Raw genomic sequence first — 22,203 nt, forward strand, 5'->3', positions numbered from 1 at the left:
TGTTGATTATCCAAAAAAATTTTAAACTTCGATTAATGAATTTATAAACCATTTTTTTTATCATTTGTATCACATTTTCCCACCACCGATATAAGATTAAAAGACCTATAAATGCCTGGATAATTTGTATTGCCATCTAGAAAATTTTAGTCTTTTAATATCTACCTACTGCTCAAGGACTTGCAACAAAAACATTAGTAACTCACCGTAATTTTTTTCTTATGTAAATATTATGTGTTTTATGAATCTTATTATCCTTTTAAATGTTTTATCAACAAAAAGTAGAATGTATGAGATTGTAGTTATTATGTAATTAGAATGTGTTTCAACCAAAGCCTGTTGTTCTGTGTTCAGGTAGTTATTATGTAATTAGAATGTGTTTTAACCAAAGCTTATTGTTCTCTGTTCAAATAGTTATTATGTAATTAAAATGTGTTTCAACTAAAGCCTATTGTTCTGTGTTCAGGTAGTTATTATGTAATTAGAATGTGTTTCAACCAAAGCCTATTGTTCTGTGTTCAGGTAGTTATTATGTAATTAGAATGTATTTCAACCAAAGCTTATTGTTCTGTGTTCAGGTAGTTATTATGTAATTAGAATGTGTTTCAACCAAAGCCAATTGTTCTGTGTTCAGGTAGTTATTATGTAATTAGAATGTGTTTCAACCAAAGCTTATTGTTCTGTGTTCAGGTAGTTATTATGTAATTAGAATGTGTTTCAACCAAAGCCTATTGTTCTCTGTTCAAATAGTTATTATGTAATTAAAATGTGTTTCAACTAAAGCCTATTGTTCTGTGTTCAGGTAGTTATTATGTAATTAGAATGTGTTTCAACTAAAGCCTATTGTTCTGTGTTCAGGTAGTTATTATGTAATTAGAATGTATTTCAACCAAAGCTTATTGTTCTGTGTTCAGGTAGTTATTATGTAATTAGAATGTGTTTCAACCAAAGCCAATTGTTCTGTGTTCAGGTAGTTATTATGTAATTAGAATGTGTTTCAACCAAAGCCAATTATTCTGTGTTCAGGTAGTTATTATGTAATTAGAATGTGTTTCAACCAAAGCCTATTGTTCTGTGTTCAGGTAGTTATTATGTAATTAGAATGTGTTTCAACCAAATCCTATTGTTCTGTGTTCAGGTAGTTATTATGTAATTAGAATGTGTTTCAACCAAAGCCTATTGTTCTGTGTTCAGGTAGTTATTATGTAATTAGAATGTGTTTCAACCAAAGCCTATTGTTCTGTGTTTAGGCTCTTCACTGAAATCCTCAGTGAAGCTCCCATTGATTGCTATGAAGTTCAGTTTCATGAAAATGGAACTTGGACACCTGTGCTACCAAAGAAAGAAAACAAAGTTATTGGAAGCTCTGTAATCCAGAAGCCTTTACGTCATCCTTCAAGTGAGCTAACTGTTAGCTTTTCTAAATGAGAAATTATTTTATTACAGGATTCGTAATTCAGACTTATTAAGATTTGTGAAACTATGCTTGTGTAATTTCATCAGTTTTTTTGCTTCCTTGCAGTGTATGTTTCAGCTTTCATTTTTTTCAGTGAAACGAACATATTTTGTTATTTGTATGACTGAGGTTTTGAATTTCGTTTGAAAGGTTTTTTTTACAATCAGTATAAGTTTCCATGAATTAATATTGACAGTTCAGAAATGTTGATTAATTTGATTTGATGATTTATTGTTAAATAATATGAGAAAAAGATTTTATGCTAACACACCTGTTAACAAGAAATGAAGTGGATATATGGCTGTCTTGAGTTATTTATACTTATCATATTAATTTAAGCAGTTTTTAATGCATGAGAAAATGAATTAATGATTATCAGTGATGTCGAGAAAACCCACTTGTAGAGAAATATATTTGCAGAAACGACTCGTTTGGGTTGAGAAAATATTTTACATAGAAGAGCGAACAACGTTTCGACCTTCTTCGGTCATCGTCAGGTTCACAAAGAAAGAGGTAACTGATCGGAAGCTGACCACATGTTTGAAAGGGGTTGTGTAACTGAGTGTCGGAATGTAGAGGGCAGTGTTAGATGTTTGAATATACAATTTTATTTATTTTATTATATTAATATGGGTATAAAGGCGTTCTTTTGTATTGGTAGTCACCTTCACACGTTTTCGAACACTGCAAGTCAAATAAACATAACATAACCATAGAAAACACCCAGATACTAAATAAAGGAACAAGCATAAACAAATGCAAAATTAAAGAAGCCTTACTTATACAACCACTTAAACCCAAAATAAACCAATATGAAGGAACACTTTTATACCTATATTAAATATAATAAAATAAATGACATAAAATTATATATTCAAACATCTAACACCGCCCTCTACATTCTGACACTCAGTTACACAACCCCTTCCAAACATGTGGTCAGCTTCCGATCAGTTACCTCTTTCTTTGTGAACCTGACGATGGCCGAAGAAGGTCGAAACGTTGTTCGCTCTTCTATGTAAAATATTTTCTCAACCAAAACGAGCCGTTTTTGCATATATATTCTGAATTAATGATTAGTTTTTGAAGTGCTTAACCATATGTGTAAATATTTTAAGAAACATAAGTAATTAAGAGACTAATGCAAGGTTCACACAAGTAGTTTTATGGGCCAGTCCTGTAGCTCATTGTAAAATGTATTTTATATCAGAAGTTATCAGAAAAGCCCCTGAATTAAATAGTAAGGGTTACTTAACTCCTGGCCAGGTGTGTTGAGGCATGTGACTTATAATCTGAGGTTCATGGGTTCGCGTCCCCGTCGCACCAAACGTGCTCACCCTTTCAGCTGTGTGGGGGCATTATAATGTGACAATCAATCCCACTATTCATTGGTAACAGAATAGCCCAAGAGTTGGTGGTGGGTAGTGATGACTAGCTGCCTTCCCTCTAGTCTTACACTACTAAATTAGGGACGGCTAGCACAGATAGCCCTCGAGTAGCTTTTTACGAAATTCAAAAAACAAACAAACATACTTAACTCCTTCAGTATGGGCTTGGTCTCTCGGACTGACCTCGTAACTTTTTTGTGTTTGTTGTAGTTTTTATTCTATTACTTTTAAGTTTGTGAGCATATGTTCATGAAATTTGGCAGATTATCAGAAAACATTACAAGATCAAATTTTTTTAATTAAATCTTATGATTTCTTAATGTTTTTCTCGTACTTTTTTATCTTTGCCTATTGTCTATTGACGTGCAAAGCAATTTTCACTTGAAGAATAAAAATAATTTTATGTAACACACAAATTTCAAATTTCATGTGTGAAATCCTTGTAATGTCCACATAGTTTTATCAAACATTTCTTAAGAAAAAACTATATTTTGTTATTTCACTAACAGATCTCTGTATGGGTTCAGTCACTTTGACTAATCTCGTAACCACCATATAAAATTAGGAAATCAGTATGAATTATGGGTTTTCGTTCTAAAATGACAACAAATAATAAAACAAAAACATAAATGCTTAGAATAAATAGCATAAATCTTATGACATTATACAATTGTATAGATTTATTATTTGTATCATATAGTCCTTTCATCTATGCTTGGCTAACAGTACAGAAGTTACGATGAAGCAGTTCACATGCACTTGTGTTACCATATCTAATAATATAAGCTGACCTTTAGATCCTACAAAATGACCTGTCTTGGCTGTGCTTTAGGAGAGTAGCATTTGGTAAAATACAGTCACAATTCAATTATTATAAGTCTTATATGTATTTAGAGTATTACTGTTTACAAATAAATTATTAAACTTATTTTTCTTAAAACGTAGAACAGTCAATAAAGAAGTAAAGCACACAATTACATCTTCTTGCTACAAGTTTTACACTTCTTGCTACTGGTCTTAGCTTGCTAAGCCTTATAAAGTTTTGCATGTGGAGGATGTGAAATGAATAAGTTTTTTGGTTTTAGATGTACATGTGAATAATGAAAATGTTATCTAGTTTAATAACTAAGCTGTATTTGTGTTGGAAAAAATACGAACTCGCAAATAGACTAAAGATTCAACTTGCCAGTTTGGAGGTTTGTCTCGGTAGAAAAGAAAGATGCTGTTATATTTAAAAATAGTTGAGAAAATCAGTAAGAGTACATTTTGAGCTTACAAATGGCTATTTACATGTCATATATAGAAGTAAACATGTATTGGGGACCGTTTTAAAAAACGGAGAGAGGTGAAGAGGGGATCATTGTTTCTGATCCAATAAATCTAGTGATAGCTCAGCAAATAGAAAAGATCAAAGATTTTCATGTTATATTCTACTTTATCAGTATCAATCATTTGAATTCCTAATTTGTACAAAACTATAGACTTTATTTTGACATCACAAACATCTAATATGAGCCATTGTTGCATTCCACATGCCAAGTGGCACACAGAAATTGATGCTTCAGTGTGTTTGTTTCATATTAAATTTTAAACCAAGAATTTAAATACTGTATGATATGAAACTTTGAATTTTAATCTACAGTTTGATAACAAACTTGCAGATCAATCCACAAAATAATAGTTTAATTAAATATTGAATGCAAGTCAACAAATTTCATGTTGAAATGAAAGGAAACGAAAGATCAATATAATGAACAAAACACAAGTCAAACCATTTTATTCAGGACACTTTAATTTTATGTGAAATAAAATTCATTTACTTATCTCTAAAATGTGATATAACAGTAACTTTTTGTAATAAGTTTATGGGATGCTATGCCATGTCGCTCCCCATTACTACTGCATGTTAGCTTGTTGTCTAGAGAGATTACTAAAAGACCACTTGATAACAGAGCAATTGGAAATTTGGAATGTCTCATTGGAGTAGGGTATTTTGTCATTTAATTAAATTGTGCATGTCGCTTTCTTAGATGTTACTATAGATTGAAAGTGGTAAACAGGTATATACAAATATTTACTAAGTAACTAACTTATTAGACAAGGTACATTCCCTTTCGTCATGTGACATTTGTTATTTATGAATCTAATCAAAAAGTGTGGCTAAAAAAATGAAAAGTGAGCATGTATCTTACATTTTAATGGAATCAAAGTTCACGGCTAATCTGGTTGCTACTCATATAGTATTGATGAGAATTGTACGGCAAATATTGATTCATTAGTTTACCAGGCTGCATTTCTTCTTGAACTTGAGGTATAATGGTTGTTAAAACAAAATGCACAGCCTAGCAGTGTTTGTTCAATAACTGTGCTCTTGTGGCTTATATTTAAACCAAATTTGACATCTAATTGTAGGTTTTAAAGATCTATTAGTCTATGAAATTTTTTTAAAACATCCACAAAAGTTAAGTGTTTTATTATTCAAATAAAATTTCCATACTTTGGTTCAAGGAAAACAAAATTGGAGATTTTGTGTCTTGTATTTCTTAATGGATTACTTTGAAATTTGATACGTGAGGTAAGGATCTTGTTGTGCATATCCCATGAAAATGTGATTATTTGGATTACCAAACCAATCTTTAAAAGCTCACAATTTTAAGTTACATGTATATGGTGTAACTCCATGTTCACTAAAAGCAAGATACAAGGTAAACCTTAAAATAGATTCTAATTTGACATTTAGTGTTTGTTATACTTTTTTTTTTTTGCTCATAACTTAAATTGTGTTTGTTGTCTTATTAAAGTAGTTTTCGTAATTAGCCAGAAAACAGTGAACATTACCTATAACAAATGTGTCAAGACATTAGGAGAATTTAAAATGTATCATGGTTTTCTTAACAGAAAAATTCCAAAATTTATTATAAAATATAAATTTAAGTAACACTTCATAGTTAGCTGATGACCCACCTTCTGGCACAGCAACATATCTGTGGACTTGCACATGAGAAACTAGATTTTAATACTTGTGTGCTTAACTACAAACCTTAAGCTAGCTGATGGTACAATATATATAGTAGTTTGTGATTGAAGTTATTAATTCATTGAGTTTACTTACATGATGATAAACCTGTATTTTAAAAAATTGTGTAATTAACTTTGCAGCATCTTCAACAGACAAAAAGAAGACAAATGTGGAAGTTATTGACTTAACTCTTGAGAGTAGTAGTGACGATGAAGAGCTTTCTTCCCCCACATCTCAATCTACACATCCATTCCCTTTCTATCTCAATACTGGACAGTCTCCAACTTCATCAATCTCTGCTGGACCACCAGGGCCGATTGTTTCAATTCCATCTCCTGCATCTCCATCGTCATCCAACTCTTCTTTGCCTAGTGTCATCAACTGTCCTCTTCCTCCTGTTTCATCGTCTGGTTCCACTTCTTCTGTAACAAAACATTATAACAGCTCATTTCACTCGGTTGCTTCACCCGTAGACTCGTCTAATTCATCTTCATCCTCCTCGTCTGCAGTATCATCCACTGGGTGAGCTCAATATTTTTAAAATGTTTTTAAAAGTATACGAAGTGTATCTTTACTTTGGCATATGTGTGTATGTACATACTATACTCACATTAGAGTTAACATACCAGTCATACACGACTTAATGAATCTCAAATATCTTAACTCGTTTCTGATAAAAAAAAAAGTGGAAATCCTAGTTGTTTCAGTATGTTTATTCACACGTTTTCTTTTTCATTATTCATTCAGTTTTGTGTTGGGTTTTATTATAAAACTTTATATCAACATGAAACTAGGTAATAAAATAAAACACAAATCAGTGTTTTTTTAAAAAATATGTTTGCTGAAGAAAAGGTGCTCATTACTGTTACAATTTTATCATCAGTGGGAATCCAGCTCCAATTGTTGTATAGTCTTTAAAACTATCATAGTTATGTAAGAGTGGGAATCTATTCCAAACTGATGTAATTAAAAATATTATGGTTATCAGTAGTGGGAATCTTAACCCAGTTGATGTATAGTCTTAAAATATTGCAATTACAAATGGTTTTGATCTAGTCCCAGTTGATGTATTGTCTTAAGATATAGTTATCATTAGTGAAAATCAAGGCACTAATTGATGTATAATCTTTAAATAATTGGATTATTCCTTACCAAACTTTTTTACTCACTTTTGTTTAGTTTTTTTAATGTGTTATTATCTGTTAAGATTTGTACAAAAGTGTATGATTTTGTGTAAATTTTCCTTTAACATGGGAAATAAAAGTACATTTGAGAAGAACAAACAAAAGGGAAAATATTAGTCTTTGTTTTTCAATATTATATAATCTGTACGTTGACAATATATTGTTTCGAACAGCAGTTGTTATGAGGGGCATCTCTTCAAGGAATGTTGACTGCAAGCTGCTGTTGTAAATGTCACTTTACTGATGGAGATTGATGTGGTCCAGTTGTTGGTGTTCTGAACTCAAATCAAAATGTTTCAAGTCCAAGCTTGCTAAGAACACTTTGTTCTGCCCTTGAGCAAAACATTTTAGCCTACTAGCTATGCCCTTGGTAACAGCAGGTAGCTAGAAGTGGAGTGGTATCCTATTGAAAGGAAACATGTCAGCCACTTGTGTCACAGGGAAGTGAAGTTAAGCGACATCCGTGTCAAAGTTTTGAGATTTGACAAGGATTAACATATTGTACTGATGGTATGCTATTTTAACAGGGTCTTCTGTGTACAAATGCAGTTAAAAAGAAGTCTTAGCAAGACTCCATACTCTGTTTAACCTTGGTTTAAAAGAAGTCTTAGCAAGACTCCATACTCTGTTTAACCTTGGTTTTTTTTAACAAGTGCTCCAAACACATATCCTCAGCTCTGTATGCTATATAAATAGGTGTCTCTTTCACATACAGTCTTTAGATAACATGTTGCCCACAAATGTATTTTAAAAGTAAACCTTCACAAATTCAGTGCAAAATGGAAACTTGAAGATATTTTTTAAAATTAATGTTTATTAATGAATGTACTTGTATTGATTTCTTGATATGATAATTTGCAATTATATATCTATTTGTAAACGTAATGAAAATTTGTTAATACGGTTCTAATAAATATTGAAACAGCTCATTAAAACTATTGACTTGTTTATCTACAAGCAAAGTTTTGGAACAGTTGCTTCTTCCATTTCCTCACCTAAGGAAAATAATTTTATCCTTTTTTTAGAATTTTATACTGAAATTAAAATTCCAAACAAAACTTCAGTGAAAGTGACAAGTCACTTGTAACCATTTAGTTTTGTCATATAGTCATCTATTTTACTTTGTTGTTTAATTTTAAATATAAAATAATAAATCACCTGCAGAATTGTAGTTATTGTTGTTTTTTTTTATTTTTGTAGTGTTGCACATAAAAGTTCTGTGAAAATTGTTATTCTATCCTCAGATATTATTGTATGGGCACCTTGCTAACATAAAACAATGTTAACATAAGACCGTAAACAAACTGCTGTGAAAAATACTGTAGTTGTTTAGGTGCATTTACATATTTTAATATATTGTTTCATTATACATTGCCCCCAGTGGCTCAGTGGTATGTCTACAAACTAACACCTCTAAAAACTGGGTTTTGATACCCGTGGTGGGCATAGCACAGATAGCCTATTGTGACTTGTTTCAGTGCAAGGAACATATTAAAAAGAATGTTAATTTTATTTTTCCTGTCAAACTGTTGAGCCTTAAATACTAACATTAAAATGCAGATTGAATCAATGTGTAAGGTATGAAGTGAAGCCTGTGTGTATAATTATAATATGATAGTAGATATATGTGTGGATGAGAATCTTGTACAATCTATGAAGTGAAGCCTATGTGTATAATTATAATATGATAGTAGATATATGTGTGGATGAGAATCTTGTACAATCTATGAAGTGAAGCCTATGTGTATAATTATAATATGATAGTAGATATATGTGTGGATGAGAATCTTGTATAATCTATGAAGTGAAGCCTGTATGTATAATTATAATATGATAGTAGATATATGTGTGGATGAGAATCTTGTACAATCTATGAAGGGAAGCCTGTGTGTATAATTATAATATGATAGTAGATATATGTGTGGATGAGAATCTTGTATAATCTATGAAGTGAAGCCTATGTGTATAATTATAATATGATAGTAGATATATGTGTGGAAGAGAATCTTGTACAATCTATGAAGTGAAGCCTATGTGTATAATTATAATATGATAGTAGATATATGTGTGGATAAGAATCTTGTACAATCTATGAAGTGAAGCCTGTATGTATAATTATAATATGATAGTAGATATATGTGTGGATGAGAATCTTGTACAATCTATGAAGTGAAGCCTATGTGTATAATTATAATATGATAGTAGATATATGTGTGGATGAGAATCTTGTACAATCTATGAAGTGAAGCCTATGTGTATAATTATAATATGATAGTAGATATATGTGTGGATGAGAATCTTGTACAATCTATGAAGTGAAGCCTGTGTTTATAATTATAATATGATAGTAGATATATGTGTGGATAAGAATCTTGTACAATCTATGAAGTCTGTATGTATAATTATAATATGATAGTAGATATATGTGTGGATGAGAATCTTGTACAATCTATGAAGTGAAGCCTGTGTGTATAATTATAATATGATAGTAGATATATGTGTGGAAGAGAATCTTGTACTCAGCAACCTTTCTAACCCACTTGTGTTTCGTTGTTTTATAGTATTTAATAACTTGTATTCACAGGAACATCTATTAGCTGTTTATTTAATTAGACTCACATTTTTGCACCATTGTTTGTTTCTGTTTGCAACACTGATCAAATCCTGAATTCTAGCCACAGATATCCTTCTATTTGATCAGAGTGAACAGTCTGATTGGTCGTTCCCATGTTCCAGACATTCCCTCACATTGGTCATTCTGTGCTACAGTTAAATAGTACTTCTTGCTTGTCAAGGTTGGGACTTGTTTGTTAAATATTTCACTTGGTCATTGGAAAAATGTAAAGTCAGACCCATTTTTGGACTATCTGAACATTATCAAAAGATTACAACAGATCAAACATTGTTTTTAACTTTCATCCAGGAGGTACTGTTTTCCAACATTCCGACTATGGCTGTTCTACCAAGAGTTAATAAATGAATTTTTATGTTAATAATTATGGATATTTGTTTTTGTTTACATAGACAATGAATTCCTCGTGACTCATTATTTACTGTGCAGTCTGTAATAAGATAATTAGAACTGGTACTATTAAAGTATATATTTGATATACAAGTTTAATAAATGATTAGATAACTATCAGAGTAAGAGAGGTTTGCATTTTTACATATAATGTTGTCTTGGATTTTATTACATTGTTTGCAGTAAAAAATATTCAAGTTTATTTATCTCTAATGAAAGTTCTGAAGTTTGAATATCTTAAAAACTACTAACATCTACAAATTAACCAAACAAAATATTTGAAATAGTTAAGTTTTTTTGCAAAACATGCAAAAAATGTGAAAACACATCTTTTGAGTTTCATTAGAAATGCAGAGTAAAGGGCAGTAATTCTTTATTAAGTGCCAGAAAAGTGAATAAATTTGGTTAAAATGTATTGGATTTAACTTTGAATTTCAGAAATGGTACTGCATCACTTCCACCTGTTCCATCATCTCTGTGCCCCAGTGTACCCGTGATGGATACAACAACTCCTCCATATTATCCTCCAGTATCCAGCCCATACTCTGACTTATTAGTTCCTCATTCAAGTCATGTCAACTCTTATCCAAGTAAGCCATTTTGTAGTAAACTTAATTTAAAATAGTAAGTTTATCAGTTGAATCAGTGGTGTCAAACAATGTTTTCCATATTCATATTTCATTGTGGAAAATAAATTAACATTTTTGATATGACAAAAAAATTGTGTTTTTATAGATAAAGAGTGGTAGAGAAATACACATTAGTCTTTTCATGTATTTATTCATACAGTTAGTCATAGTTTTAAAAATGTGTCAGAAGTAAAGTAACAATTCGACACGGGTCAATAGCTGTTTCTCCACATTTAGGGAGTGGTGACTATGTTGTGGACTTTGAGGTAAACTTAACTTGCGTTTTCTGTGTTTTGTGTTTCAATTTTTGATAAATTTGTTACTTTGTTCTGGGTTGATTAGAATCTGTTTAGTAGACTCCCTTTTAGAGTGAAATCTGTTGAAATTTGATACTTTTTTGTGGAATACAATAACGTAAAAATATCTCTTATTATGCTATGAATGTTAAGTGAAATTTTTCAATATTTTTACAGATTTTTCTGACCTGTATACAATTCTGGATAGCTCTGAAAGTGATCGACAGGTAGAGTTTTAATATTATGTTTTTCTCTTTTGAATTTTAAGATGTATGACTGTTATCGCTGACTTTATCTGGTTTAATAACAACTTTTGAATTCTTTTTAAATTTAAAAAACATTTTTTGTGTAGTAATTAACTACTACCAAGGTTAGTGATGTATAAAAAAAACAGAAACTTGTGTGCATATCGTCTAACTACTGCCAAACTTAGAGGTGTAAAATCTGTTGTTGTAGTTGATTTCAGCTGAGACATGAGTTTGTTTTTCCTTTCTGTTTTATAAACAAACAGATATGTTGTGAAGGAACTGAATACAATACTTATATTTAATATATTGGACATTTTTATTATTTTAAAGAATTCATCTTCTTCCAAGAACCTTCCATGAAACGGGTGGAATGTGAGAAAAGTAGTTATGAGCCTTTATAAGTTTGTTGTAATAATGACAATACTCATTGTTTTTACTCACAAAGTTCTTTATTTGAATATATGGTTTGTTTCTATTTCGTGTAGTTTTATTTCAATAACTTTACATTAGTAAGGAAAGTTGTAATCTATTTTAAGGTTATGCACGTATCCATAGGTTTCTACAGTGGTCGTGATGAACTGTTTCGTTGCTCAACTATATCTTTCTGTTTGACTGTGTTTGCGTAACGTTCCTGCTCTTAACTTGTTGTTCATAAAATTATTGTAATGTAAATAAAATAGCTGTGAGAAGTTTATTAAATGACATATTTGGATAAAAGAATTTTTGGTGTGATGAGAAAATGTTCATTTTTCTCACCATAAACATTTTGTAAAATCATCTGTACCACTAAGGAAACCTTACAGTGACATTACAAGTCTTTGTTTTACTTTAGTATTGGGAATGAAGTAATTAAAAGTAACCCTAAAATCATCTGTTAACCCTTCTGTTAGACTTTCAGTGTAGCCTTTTTAAAGAGCTGCAGAACATGACTGATCAGTGAATGTACCTTTAAAAATGCCTGTCAATCAGAGAGCTGCGCTGACAAGAAATCACATTCTCATGATTGTTAACAAGATTATGTTTCTTCTTAAGGCTGGCTGTCATTTTAGTTCTATAAACACTTGTATAAACAGACTTCCAGCTATACACATGATTTTTATCATTTCTTCACTGTGTTCAGAACATTTTAAACTGTTACAAATGTTAGAATCATAAAGCCTATTGAAAACTTGACTTATAATGTGCATTCTGCTGACTGCTCAGACTTACTTTGTAGTGAGGGCTTTAAGATATCTGAAATCATTTTAATGTTTAATTGAATTTATTCTTTTAGACATTGTATGACATACTTGAACTTTACTAATTTTGAGAATCTTGTAACGTCTTGTTTATTCTGGCCAGTGATATTTTATAATGATTTCAATTACATAATTTTTCTAATGGAATTATGGGAATTATTCAAATCAGCAGCTTTAATCAATCACCATTTAGGGGATACAGGAAGTAAACTATTTGGTTGTGTTTTAGGAAACAAAGGAAGTTAAACTGTGTAGTTGTATTTTAGGAAACAAAGGAAGATAAACTGTGTAGTTGTATTTTAGGAAACAAAGGAAGTTAAACTGTGTAGTTGTATTTTAGGAAACAAAGGAAGTTAAACTGTGTAGTTGTATTTTAGGAAACAAAGGAAGTTAAACTGTTTAATCATGCTTTAGGAGACACAAAATTAAACTGTTTAGTTGTGTTTTAGGAAACAGATGAAGTTAAACTGTTTAGTCGTTTTTAAGAAACACTAAAAATTAAACTGTTTAGTCGTGTTTTAGGAGACACAAAGATAAACTGTTTAGTTATGCTTTAGGAGACACACAAAGATAAACTGTTTAGTTATGCTTTAGGAGACACACAAAGATAAACTGTTTAGTTGTGTTTTAGGAGACACAAGAAGTTAAACTGTTTAGTTGTGTTTTAGGAGACACAAGAAGTTAAACTGTTTAGTTGTGTTTTAGGAGACACAAGAAGTTAAACTTTAGTTGTGTTTTAGGAGACACAAGAAGTTAAACTGTTTAGTCGTGTTTTAGGAGACACACAAAGACAAACTGTTTAGTTATGCTTTAGGAGACACAAGAAGTTAAACTGTTTAGTTGTGTTTCAGGAAACAGGAAGTTAAACTGTTTTAGTTATGTTTTAGGAAGAACAAGGAGTTAAACTGTGTAGTCGTGTTTTAGGAGACACAGGAAGTAAACTAGTTAGTTTTTAATTTCTAACTTAATTATTCATTGTATTTCTTGAATATCTAACTGGATCACTTCTCTTAGGCACAATTATGAACATTGGGTTTTAGTTTAAAATAATATTTAGGTAATTAAATATTAGATATTTAGTACTGTACTAATAACTGTGATGGCATGTTTTAATTTTTGTTTGCAGTTCGACTCCCTGTTTCAACAGGTAAGTTTTTTGTAGCATGTAAATTACTTTTTATGGAAGATTTCTTTATTTTAAGGTAGTTAATGTTTGTTCCTGGCTGTATTTGTGTGAAATACTGCAGACAATTTGTGTTTCTTCAACTTTTTAACAATTTCTGCTATATTTTATGTCATAGCTTCATTTCTTTTTCTCATATGATTAATTAGTTAGTTAGTTATCACCATTAGATTCCATCAAGGAACATAGGGCCGCAATCGCTTGCGGATTCTTCAACAGGTATTTAAGTGAGTAGGTTGTTAGCCCACTGCACCGAGCCGTCCCTGATTTAGTAGTGTAAGACTAGAGGGAAGGCAGCTAGTCATCACCACCCACCGCCAACTCTTGGGCTACTCTTTTACCAACGAATAGTGGAATTGACCGTCACGTTATAATGCCCCTACGGCTGGGAGGGCAAGCATGTTTGGCGTGACGCAGGCGCGAACCCGCAACCCTCGGATTACGAGTCACACGCCTTACGCGCTTGGCCATGCCAGGCCCTCATATGATTAATATCCCATTATTTTAGTATAACTTCATTTTCCTCAATAGTCCCCTCAAACTGTATGAGCTATTGCAGATCTGTATTACATGTACATGTATGCCTGTTATGCTCTTGAATTATGTCTTTGTTGGTCATTTCTTGCATCTCCAATTTATTGGACTCCACATTCAATTATGTTTCAAACTGTTTTTGCTTTCCATTGGTTTCGAGTTGCTTATGTATTAATTGTGATTGTGTTGCAAATGCTATATGCATATCTCGTTTAATGCTTTCTGAAAACTTTTATATAGAAAATGTTGTTTGTCTGTGATTTTCTTCTGGCTTAACTATGGTACTCTTAATTTTCATTTCTTGTAAAATGTGATACATTCTTCTTGCTTCTTTTTAGTATCCTCTGTATCATTAGTTCTGGAGACTAAGTGGCTGTATTTACACTTGTAAGGTGGTTTGGTTGTTAGTCAAGGAACTGTATATACTAATATCTGTGGATGTCATATAAACAGCTGTGTATAAACATGAAAAATAAAAAACTTAATGTCTTCTCTTTTTGTTCTTACATTAGGTCATTGAGGACACTTAACCCTACTTTTATTATACTAATGGTAGTAATGTAATATGCATGTTTCATTTAATTGAATGATGAATCAAAGAACAAAGACTAATAACACACAAAAAGTAGACAATTACCCCTTACTTTAAAAAATTTTCTGACTTTCTAACTGTGACAAAAACCGTTACAAATGTATCTTGGCAAGTGATTGACTTTCCCAGTGGAACAAATGCTGGTATTCTGAGTGAAACTGATCATTTTCTGTCCAAAACAATGATAAACAATACATCATTTCATAAGTCTGGCATGGCGTTTGACTCGTAATCTGAGGGTCACGGGTTCGAATCCCTGTCTCACCAAACATGCTTGCCCTTTCAGCAGTGGGAGCATTATAATATGATGGTCAATCCCACTATTTGTTGGTAAAAAAGTAAGCCAAGAGTTGGCAGCGGTGGGTGGTGATGACTGGCTGCCTTACCTCTAGTCTTACACTGCTAAACTAGGGAAGGCTAGCACAGATAGCCCTTGTGTAGGTTTGTGCAAAATTAAAAAAAAAAGAAAAAAAAGTTAATATATTAAATTTTTGACTATCTATTGATTATAGGTAGTATATAATAACATTAGAACTATTAATTCATTCTTATAAAACATGTTTAAGGTGGGTGTGGCAGGAGGGGTCTGGTTTTGTATTTGGTAGCTTTGTAACCATACATAATTGAAGGTTATAAAATCTATGGTTTGTATGAACAAAGACGATTTTATAGTAAGTAATTTGCATTTAAATTCCTACTTCTTAAGAGGTCATAGAGAAGATAAAATGTGTCTCACTATGAGAAATTCAGGTGCTTTTAGTAATAATTAACTTAAAAACTTGTATGCTATTAAAATATGGGTTATCAGCTGAGGTGTTATGCTTTACTAATTTGTATAACATAAAGTTTAGTGTAATAAAGTTTGTCATGTACAGTGAAGGATACCTGTGATGAGAGGGTTAATATAGTACAGAACTTTCCAATGATGGTTTCCAAGTGTTTATGGCTCTAGTATAATCTGCATCATCCAGAACAGTATGAATAATAACTATAAAGTTGCTTCACTGAAAGTATACATGTGAAAAACCTGCCAAGATTATAGTTTCTTGATCAAAGCTTTCATGTTAATTTGTAAAGAACCATATTTTTGGAGAATATTCAAGAAAAAATAAACTTTCATGAAAGTTATACAAGATTTTTCTGCACAAACTAGTAAATGAAAAACAAAAATGTGGATCCCAAACAATTTTTTAATATTTTCTTTATATGTTTACCAGTGTATGCAAAAAATAAACTTATGAAATTTATTTGTCCAGTATTAATACATTACATCAACAGATAATTAAGTTTCTCCATCCTACAGATGCCCTCTTCTTCATCTGCAGTTGTAAGTAGGCCAAGAGGAACCCCTCCTGATGTAATTTCACTGGACTGACTGAGTCTGACCGTGATATGTCATTTGCAACTTACAGAAGCAAAGAACAAAAAAAGGAAACTCATTTTGGGAGAAAATACCTGCCCTCCCATATTTCATTATTGTAATCTATTTGCTTTTGTACATGGTGTTCCTAAACAGAAATTAACATGTATAAATATTTATAACCAACTACAGATTATGACTGATTTATCACACATTGTACCCATCAATGTCTTAATCACTCTTACAACTGAAATGCATCCGTAGTGTCATCCTCTGTGAATAAGCTTTGTTAGACGTACTTTATGTAATAATTTTTTGCAATGTTATAGCCCATATGCAGTTGTGGTTTTACCAGTTTTGGTACATATCCTGTGAGGTTTTTCATCATATTTTTAGCATCATAGTGTCTGTAGCTTTGCAATAAACCATCACTGAATACATCTGTTTACATCTTTTTAACTTCATATTACACACACATTTTCCTATGTGGAAGTTTTACAGTAAGGAAAAGTATATTTTATTAGTGAGACATTATGAAATCACTATTGGTTTCACATAGAGAAGTGATTGTATGCTATTCAATTATAAAAATTTCTGTGAGTTTTTGTATTTCATTTTTACAATGTGTAAAGGACAATGACAGTTTGATATACTCCTCACTTTCCTTGTTAGCCATTGATGGAAGTATTAACCCACATGTAACTAATACTAGAAAAATAAAAGTTTATGGTATAAAACTTTACAACTCTCTTCAAAAGTCAGAACAGTTTTCATGTGCAGAGCTAATATTGAATCCTTGGCCAAAATGTTTCAGATAAATTATAATTCTTATGGAAAATGTGAGAATATTTTGTAAGTTGAAACTATAAATTCTTGGAATACAATTTCCAAATTATTATTTTGTGTTTAACACAACCTGTACCTATAAAGAGCCCATCTTTTTTTATTGTATTATGTGTTGATCTGTTATATGCAGACATTGATGTGGTAGATACATAACGTAGTGAGTTAACGTTATGTCAGTCAGGAACTGTACTGTTACCGTTATAGCATTTGAAAATATATGTATCTTTAGGTAGAATCAAGTAACATGACTAAGTCATTACTATGGAATTTTTGTTTCAACATATCATTTTTGCACAAATATGGTACTTGTATAAAAGTTGTTTCTTTAGAAAGTTACTGTTTAGAAAAAAATGTGTATTCACAGTTAGGGAGGTAAAAAGTCTTCTTAATCTAGTTTTCATTCAAAGATTACTTTGAAATTAACAAGCATTCCCTGACACAACAGCAGGTAGTGGGGTATCTCATCAGATCCAAAAATTCAGAAGGCTTAGAATGAGAAAAGTGGTTCTGCTGGTGACCATGTTTATGTAATGTGTTCTTTGGTCTGAGTAGTTAAGGTTTTTCTGTCCTGTGGCTCTGCTGGTGACCATGTTTATGTAATGTGTTCTTTGGTCTGAGTAGTTAAGGTTTTTCTGTCCTGTTAATGTGTATCACTCTCATACTGTGTTCATATCATGTTAGTATTTCTCTATTATCCTGTTAATGTGTACCATCCTCACTCTGTGTTCTTACTGTGTTAGCACTTGTCTGTTATCCTGCTAATGTGTTACTACTTCTCTGTTATTCTGCTAATGTGTACCACCCTCATGCTGTTTTGGTACATCTATATTATTCTGTTAATTTGTACCACCCTCACGCTGTGTTAGTATTTGTGTTATTCTGTTAATGTGTGCCACCCTCATGCTGTGTTAATACTTCTCTGTTATCCCATTAATGTGTACCACCCTCACGCTGTGTTAGTACTTCTCTGTTATCTCATTAATGTGTACCACCCTCACGCTGTGTTAGTATTTGTGTTATTCTGTTAATGTGTACCACCCTCATGCTGTGTCAGTACTTCTCTGTTATCCTGTTAATGTGTACCACCCTCATTCTGTGTTAGTACTTCTCTGTTATCCTATTAATGTGTACCACCCTCACACTGTGTTAGTACTTCTCTGTTATCCTGTTAATGTGTACCACCCTCGCACTGTATTAGTACTTCTCTGTTATCCTGTTAATGTGTACCACCCTCGCACTGTGTTAGTACTTCTCTGTTCTTTACCCTTCCTTATAATACTGTTACATTCAGTTGCTTATCTGATCTTAATTTGTTCTGCTGTTTTTACCTCTGTTTGACAGAATGTTATTAGTTACATCCATAATTTGACAACTGATGTATCCAATATATATATCTCTTTGGACACTTGACAATACTTTCTCCTCTGATAGCTAAGTTTTTGAGCAACTGATGTTACCATCATGATTTTCTCCTCATCTGCTTGTAGCATGTTGGACATTTTCTTACTTTGCAGTTTGCATGTTAGTATTGAATCTAACAATGTCTCTGGCTAAAAACGAACAAACACTCAAAGCTTCCAGTTCAATGGTTCTTTACAGGTTTTACAAACAGTTTAAGAAATGTAACTGTTCCATAGATAACTTACTACAATGATGTCATGACCATTGTTTGAATTATGGTAAAAAATAGTCAAACTGTATTGACATAAAACAGTTTCGAGTTCTTTAGATGCTATCTAATTATAAATCAGCATACATCTCTTGATGTCTCTTAAAATAATGCATGCTCCAGTATATTTTCAGGAAACCAGGACTAAATGCCAAGTATACTACCTACAAAGTGTTTTGCCACTTCTGCTGTCAGTGAGTCAAGGATTGCTTGTTAATAGGTACTGATATAAACTGTTTATGTAAGTTAATTTAAATACTTATATGTTCCACACTGAACAGTTTTGTACATGTGTGATGTTACATTTCTTGTTGACCATTAGTTTTTTCCTTTTTCACTTATCATCATATTGTAAGCTGTTACATGGTTTTATTATTTACTAAAGCTATGGTTCAAGAATTGTGTAGTAATATTTTTGAAACTTTACAAAATGGTAAGGTACCAAGAAGTTGTTCTTACTTTGAAACTGTAGTTAGTAACTTGAGTTTTCAACTACTGTAATGAACTGTCAGTAAAAATTATAGTAAGAACTAATGATCAGTTGTTAAGAACTCTGATTGAAAAACAGTATTTAATAGTAATTTATGAACCCTCCCCACCATCATATCGAGTGCTGATTTTGTTGAATGAGTGATGTCACAGTGATAAGTCCAGCAAAGAACATTTTAATGCCTGAAAGTTATAGATTAGGCCCAGTCACACACTCAAAGTAGCTTTCTTCTTACAAGAGTTACTTTATCCACAACTGTTGTTCATTCTATATGTTCATCTAATGACACTTAGGTTACAGCTAAAGTTTACTGCAGTAAGATGGAAAGTTTTCAATCTTCTTTAGAATTGCGAAGATCAGGGTTTCAATTCCACTTGGCCTTGCTATAAGAAAAACAAACACTCTTTATAATTATAAATGCAACCCACTGTTCATTGGATAGAGGAAAGGAAATTCTAATGTAACCCATAATTCAATGGACAATATAATATGGATGCTAATCTAATCTATAGTTCAATAGACAATATAATATGGATCCTACTCTACTCTATAATTCAATAGACAATATAATACGGACGCTAATCTACTCTGTAATTCAATATACAATATAATATAGATGCTAATCTAATCTATAGTTCAATAGACAGTATAATATGGATGCTAATCTAATAACTTATAATTCAATATACAATATAATATGGATCCTAATCTACTCTATAGTTCAATAGACAATATAATATGGATGCTAATCTACTCTATAATTCAATAGACAATATAATATAGATGCTAATCTAATCTATAGTTCAATAGACAATATAAAATGGATGCTAATCTAATCTATAATTCAATAGACAATGTGGATGCTAATCTAATCTATAGTTCAATAGACAATATAATATGGATGCTAGTCTAATCTATAATTCAATGGACAATGTGGATGCTAATCTAATCTATAGTTCAATAGACAATATAATATGGATGCTAGTCTACTCTATAATTCAATAGATAGCATGGAAGGTGGATATAGTAAAAGAAATGTTCTCTACCATAATTTCTACCAGTCATTCTGTTATTTAATATTGTAATGATTGTTTAATTTCGTATATTTTTAATGACAGGTTAGATTAATTACTTTTTAAAAGGTTTTCTGTTTTGAAGTTACAGTTTCGTTATTTAAATACCTTTATTTGCAATACTATAGTGAGGTAAATATTTTCTGGTGTTTTAATGCCTGCAGTAATCAGATTACAAGCTAAGCCATGTTAATATAAGCAGAATTCTGAGGGAAGTTGGACAGTTAGTGTCACATAAGCCACGTGTGTGCAAATCTGGAAAAACTGAAACTTTGTCAGCAAAGTCCAGGAAAGTATCTTAATGTCTTGCTACACAAACTTGTTGTAGTATCTAATACAACCTTTCTTATGTTCAGTTTAATCTGTTTTATGTATTTTATGGTGTGTAAATGTTCAGTAATAGAGAGAAAATTTCGTTATGTAACGTTTTAAAAATAATTACTTGGAACGCCAATAGATATCGCAGAATTGCTATCTTTCAGTGTCGTAACCATAAATGTTTGTTTATAGAAGTATGTGGCCGTGGGCTAGCCCTGCCATAAAGTTCACAATATTGGAGCTTAAAAACCAGTTTGTATCTGTGTGACACCATAAAATATTACCTCTATTTAAGCTGTGGATGGATTATAAGTCACGTTTAATCAATTAACATGTGTTATTAGTGGTGGGGTACTGCTAGTTGGCTTCATTCTAGGTAATTCGTGGTTTAAAACTGAGGCAGTGGCAAATGGGCGAAGGTAGACCTTCCATAAACAAAAGTCCATGTTTACTTTAACAGAGGTCAGTTTAGAAAATAACTGTTTCATACAACGGTTTAGGTGCAAGGTTTTTAGTATTTCTTTTTGTATTCGTCAAATATAAATTAGTTTATAAAATTGTGGTAAAATAAGTTTGATTTGATTAAGCTTATGGTTATAAAATAACAGTTATTGTATATATTTCTTTATAAAAGTTCAAAACATGGTATTGAATGTAAATATTTTTGCTAGGGGTTTATGAAATATTTATCTTTTATCATTTCAAGTTTATTATATTATTTTGCAATTAAGAATTTGGTATCTGCTCTTCCCCCATTAGAATAATACCTAAAACTATATTCTGAGTATTAATTTCGTATCTACCTTTACAGAACATTAAAGTACCAATCCAATAAACCTTGGTTCAGGTAGCATACGTATGATAAAAGTTATTCATATTTTCTCATTATGATTGCAGATGCTCCCTAGTGTGCATAATTCAAAACAAACGAACACGTTACTGATATTGTTGAATGATTATTGTACATCAGTGTAATACAAAATTAGTAACTGCCAATAACTAAGAGAAAAGGCTGTAATATATTCAGTTACTACTGTAAATGTAGTTTCAGTGTTTTGGTTAAATATAAAGTAGATTCACAGTTATTTAAAATATTGTAATAATGTAATATTTTATTATTTACCATTGAATTCTGTTTTTATATCTTGTGTCTTAAGAAAACCTTATAAGGCAGGTTATTTTGAAAGATTTGGTTATTGTGTAATATTCGAAATAAAATTATTTACTATATACTTTTCTCCTCGATTTTACACTTATTACAACACAGCAGTTACTCACTTTATTGTAATAATGTTTACTGGTTTACACAACATAACCTATAACGTTGGTAGGGAGTGATTATAATTTTATATCCAATTTGTCATAGAAAATACAGCCGTTCTTAAACTTCTATTTTGTGAATGTTTTTCATACCCACATTCAATAAACATGGCGTCTGTTATTTTGTTGCAGTAATATTAGAAAGAATGAGAACAGAATGAAATATTGTCACACTTAATAGAAATAAACTATTATTACATCATTTTTAAGACGTTTGTTTTGTAACAATTTAATAAACATATGACCTTCAGGTACCCCTGTTTTGCGTATGCACAATACTCTGACTGGTCTCTTGATCGAGGGCCTGGCATGGCCTAGCGCGTTAAGGCGTGCGCTTC

At 31.5% G+C, this 22,203-nt stretch overlaps 1 protein-coding gene across 4 annotated transcripts in view; it reads left to right on the forward strand.

Moving 5' to 3' along the window:
* The window catches only part of LOC143249922 (E3 SUMO-protein ligase PIAS2-like), a 64,775-nt gene extending 43,000 nt beyond the window's left edge, over nt 1–21,775 (forward strand). For 2 of the 4 annotated variants that reach the window (XM_076500533.1, XM_076500536.1), the window contains 6 exons: nt 1,251–1,399; nt 6,004–6,385; nt 10,508–10,659; nt 11,172–11,221; nt 13,607–13,627; nt 16,093–21,775. In XM_076500533.1, the coding sequence (XP_076356648.1) occupies nt 1,251–1,399; nt 6,004–6,385; nt 10,508–10,659; nt 11,172–11,221; nt 13,607–13,627; nt 16,093–16,164 (826 nt within the window). In that variant the 3' untranslated portion in view covers nt 16,165–21,775. The remainder of the gene's footprint in view (nt 1–1,250; nt 1,400–6,003; nt 6,386–10,507; nt 10,660–11,171; nt 11,222–13,606; nt 13,628–16,092) is intronic. The other 2 variants (XM_076500534.1, XM_076500535.1) reach the window with 2 other exon arrangements.
* Nucleotides 21,776–22,203: the final 428 nt, after the last annotated feature.

This window comes from Tachypleus tridentatus, chromosome 4 (assembly GCF_004210375.1).
Source record: "Tachypleus tridentatus isolate NWPU-2018 chromosome 4, ASM421037v1, whole genome shotgun sequence".
NCBI lineage: Eukaryota > Metazoa > Arthropoda > Merostomata > Xiphosura > Limulidae > Tachypleus > Tachypleus tridentatus.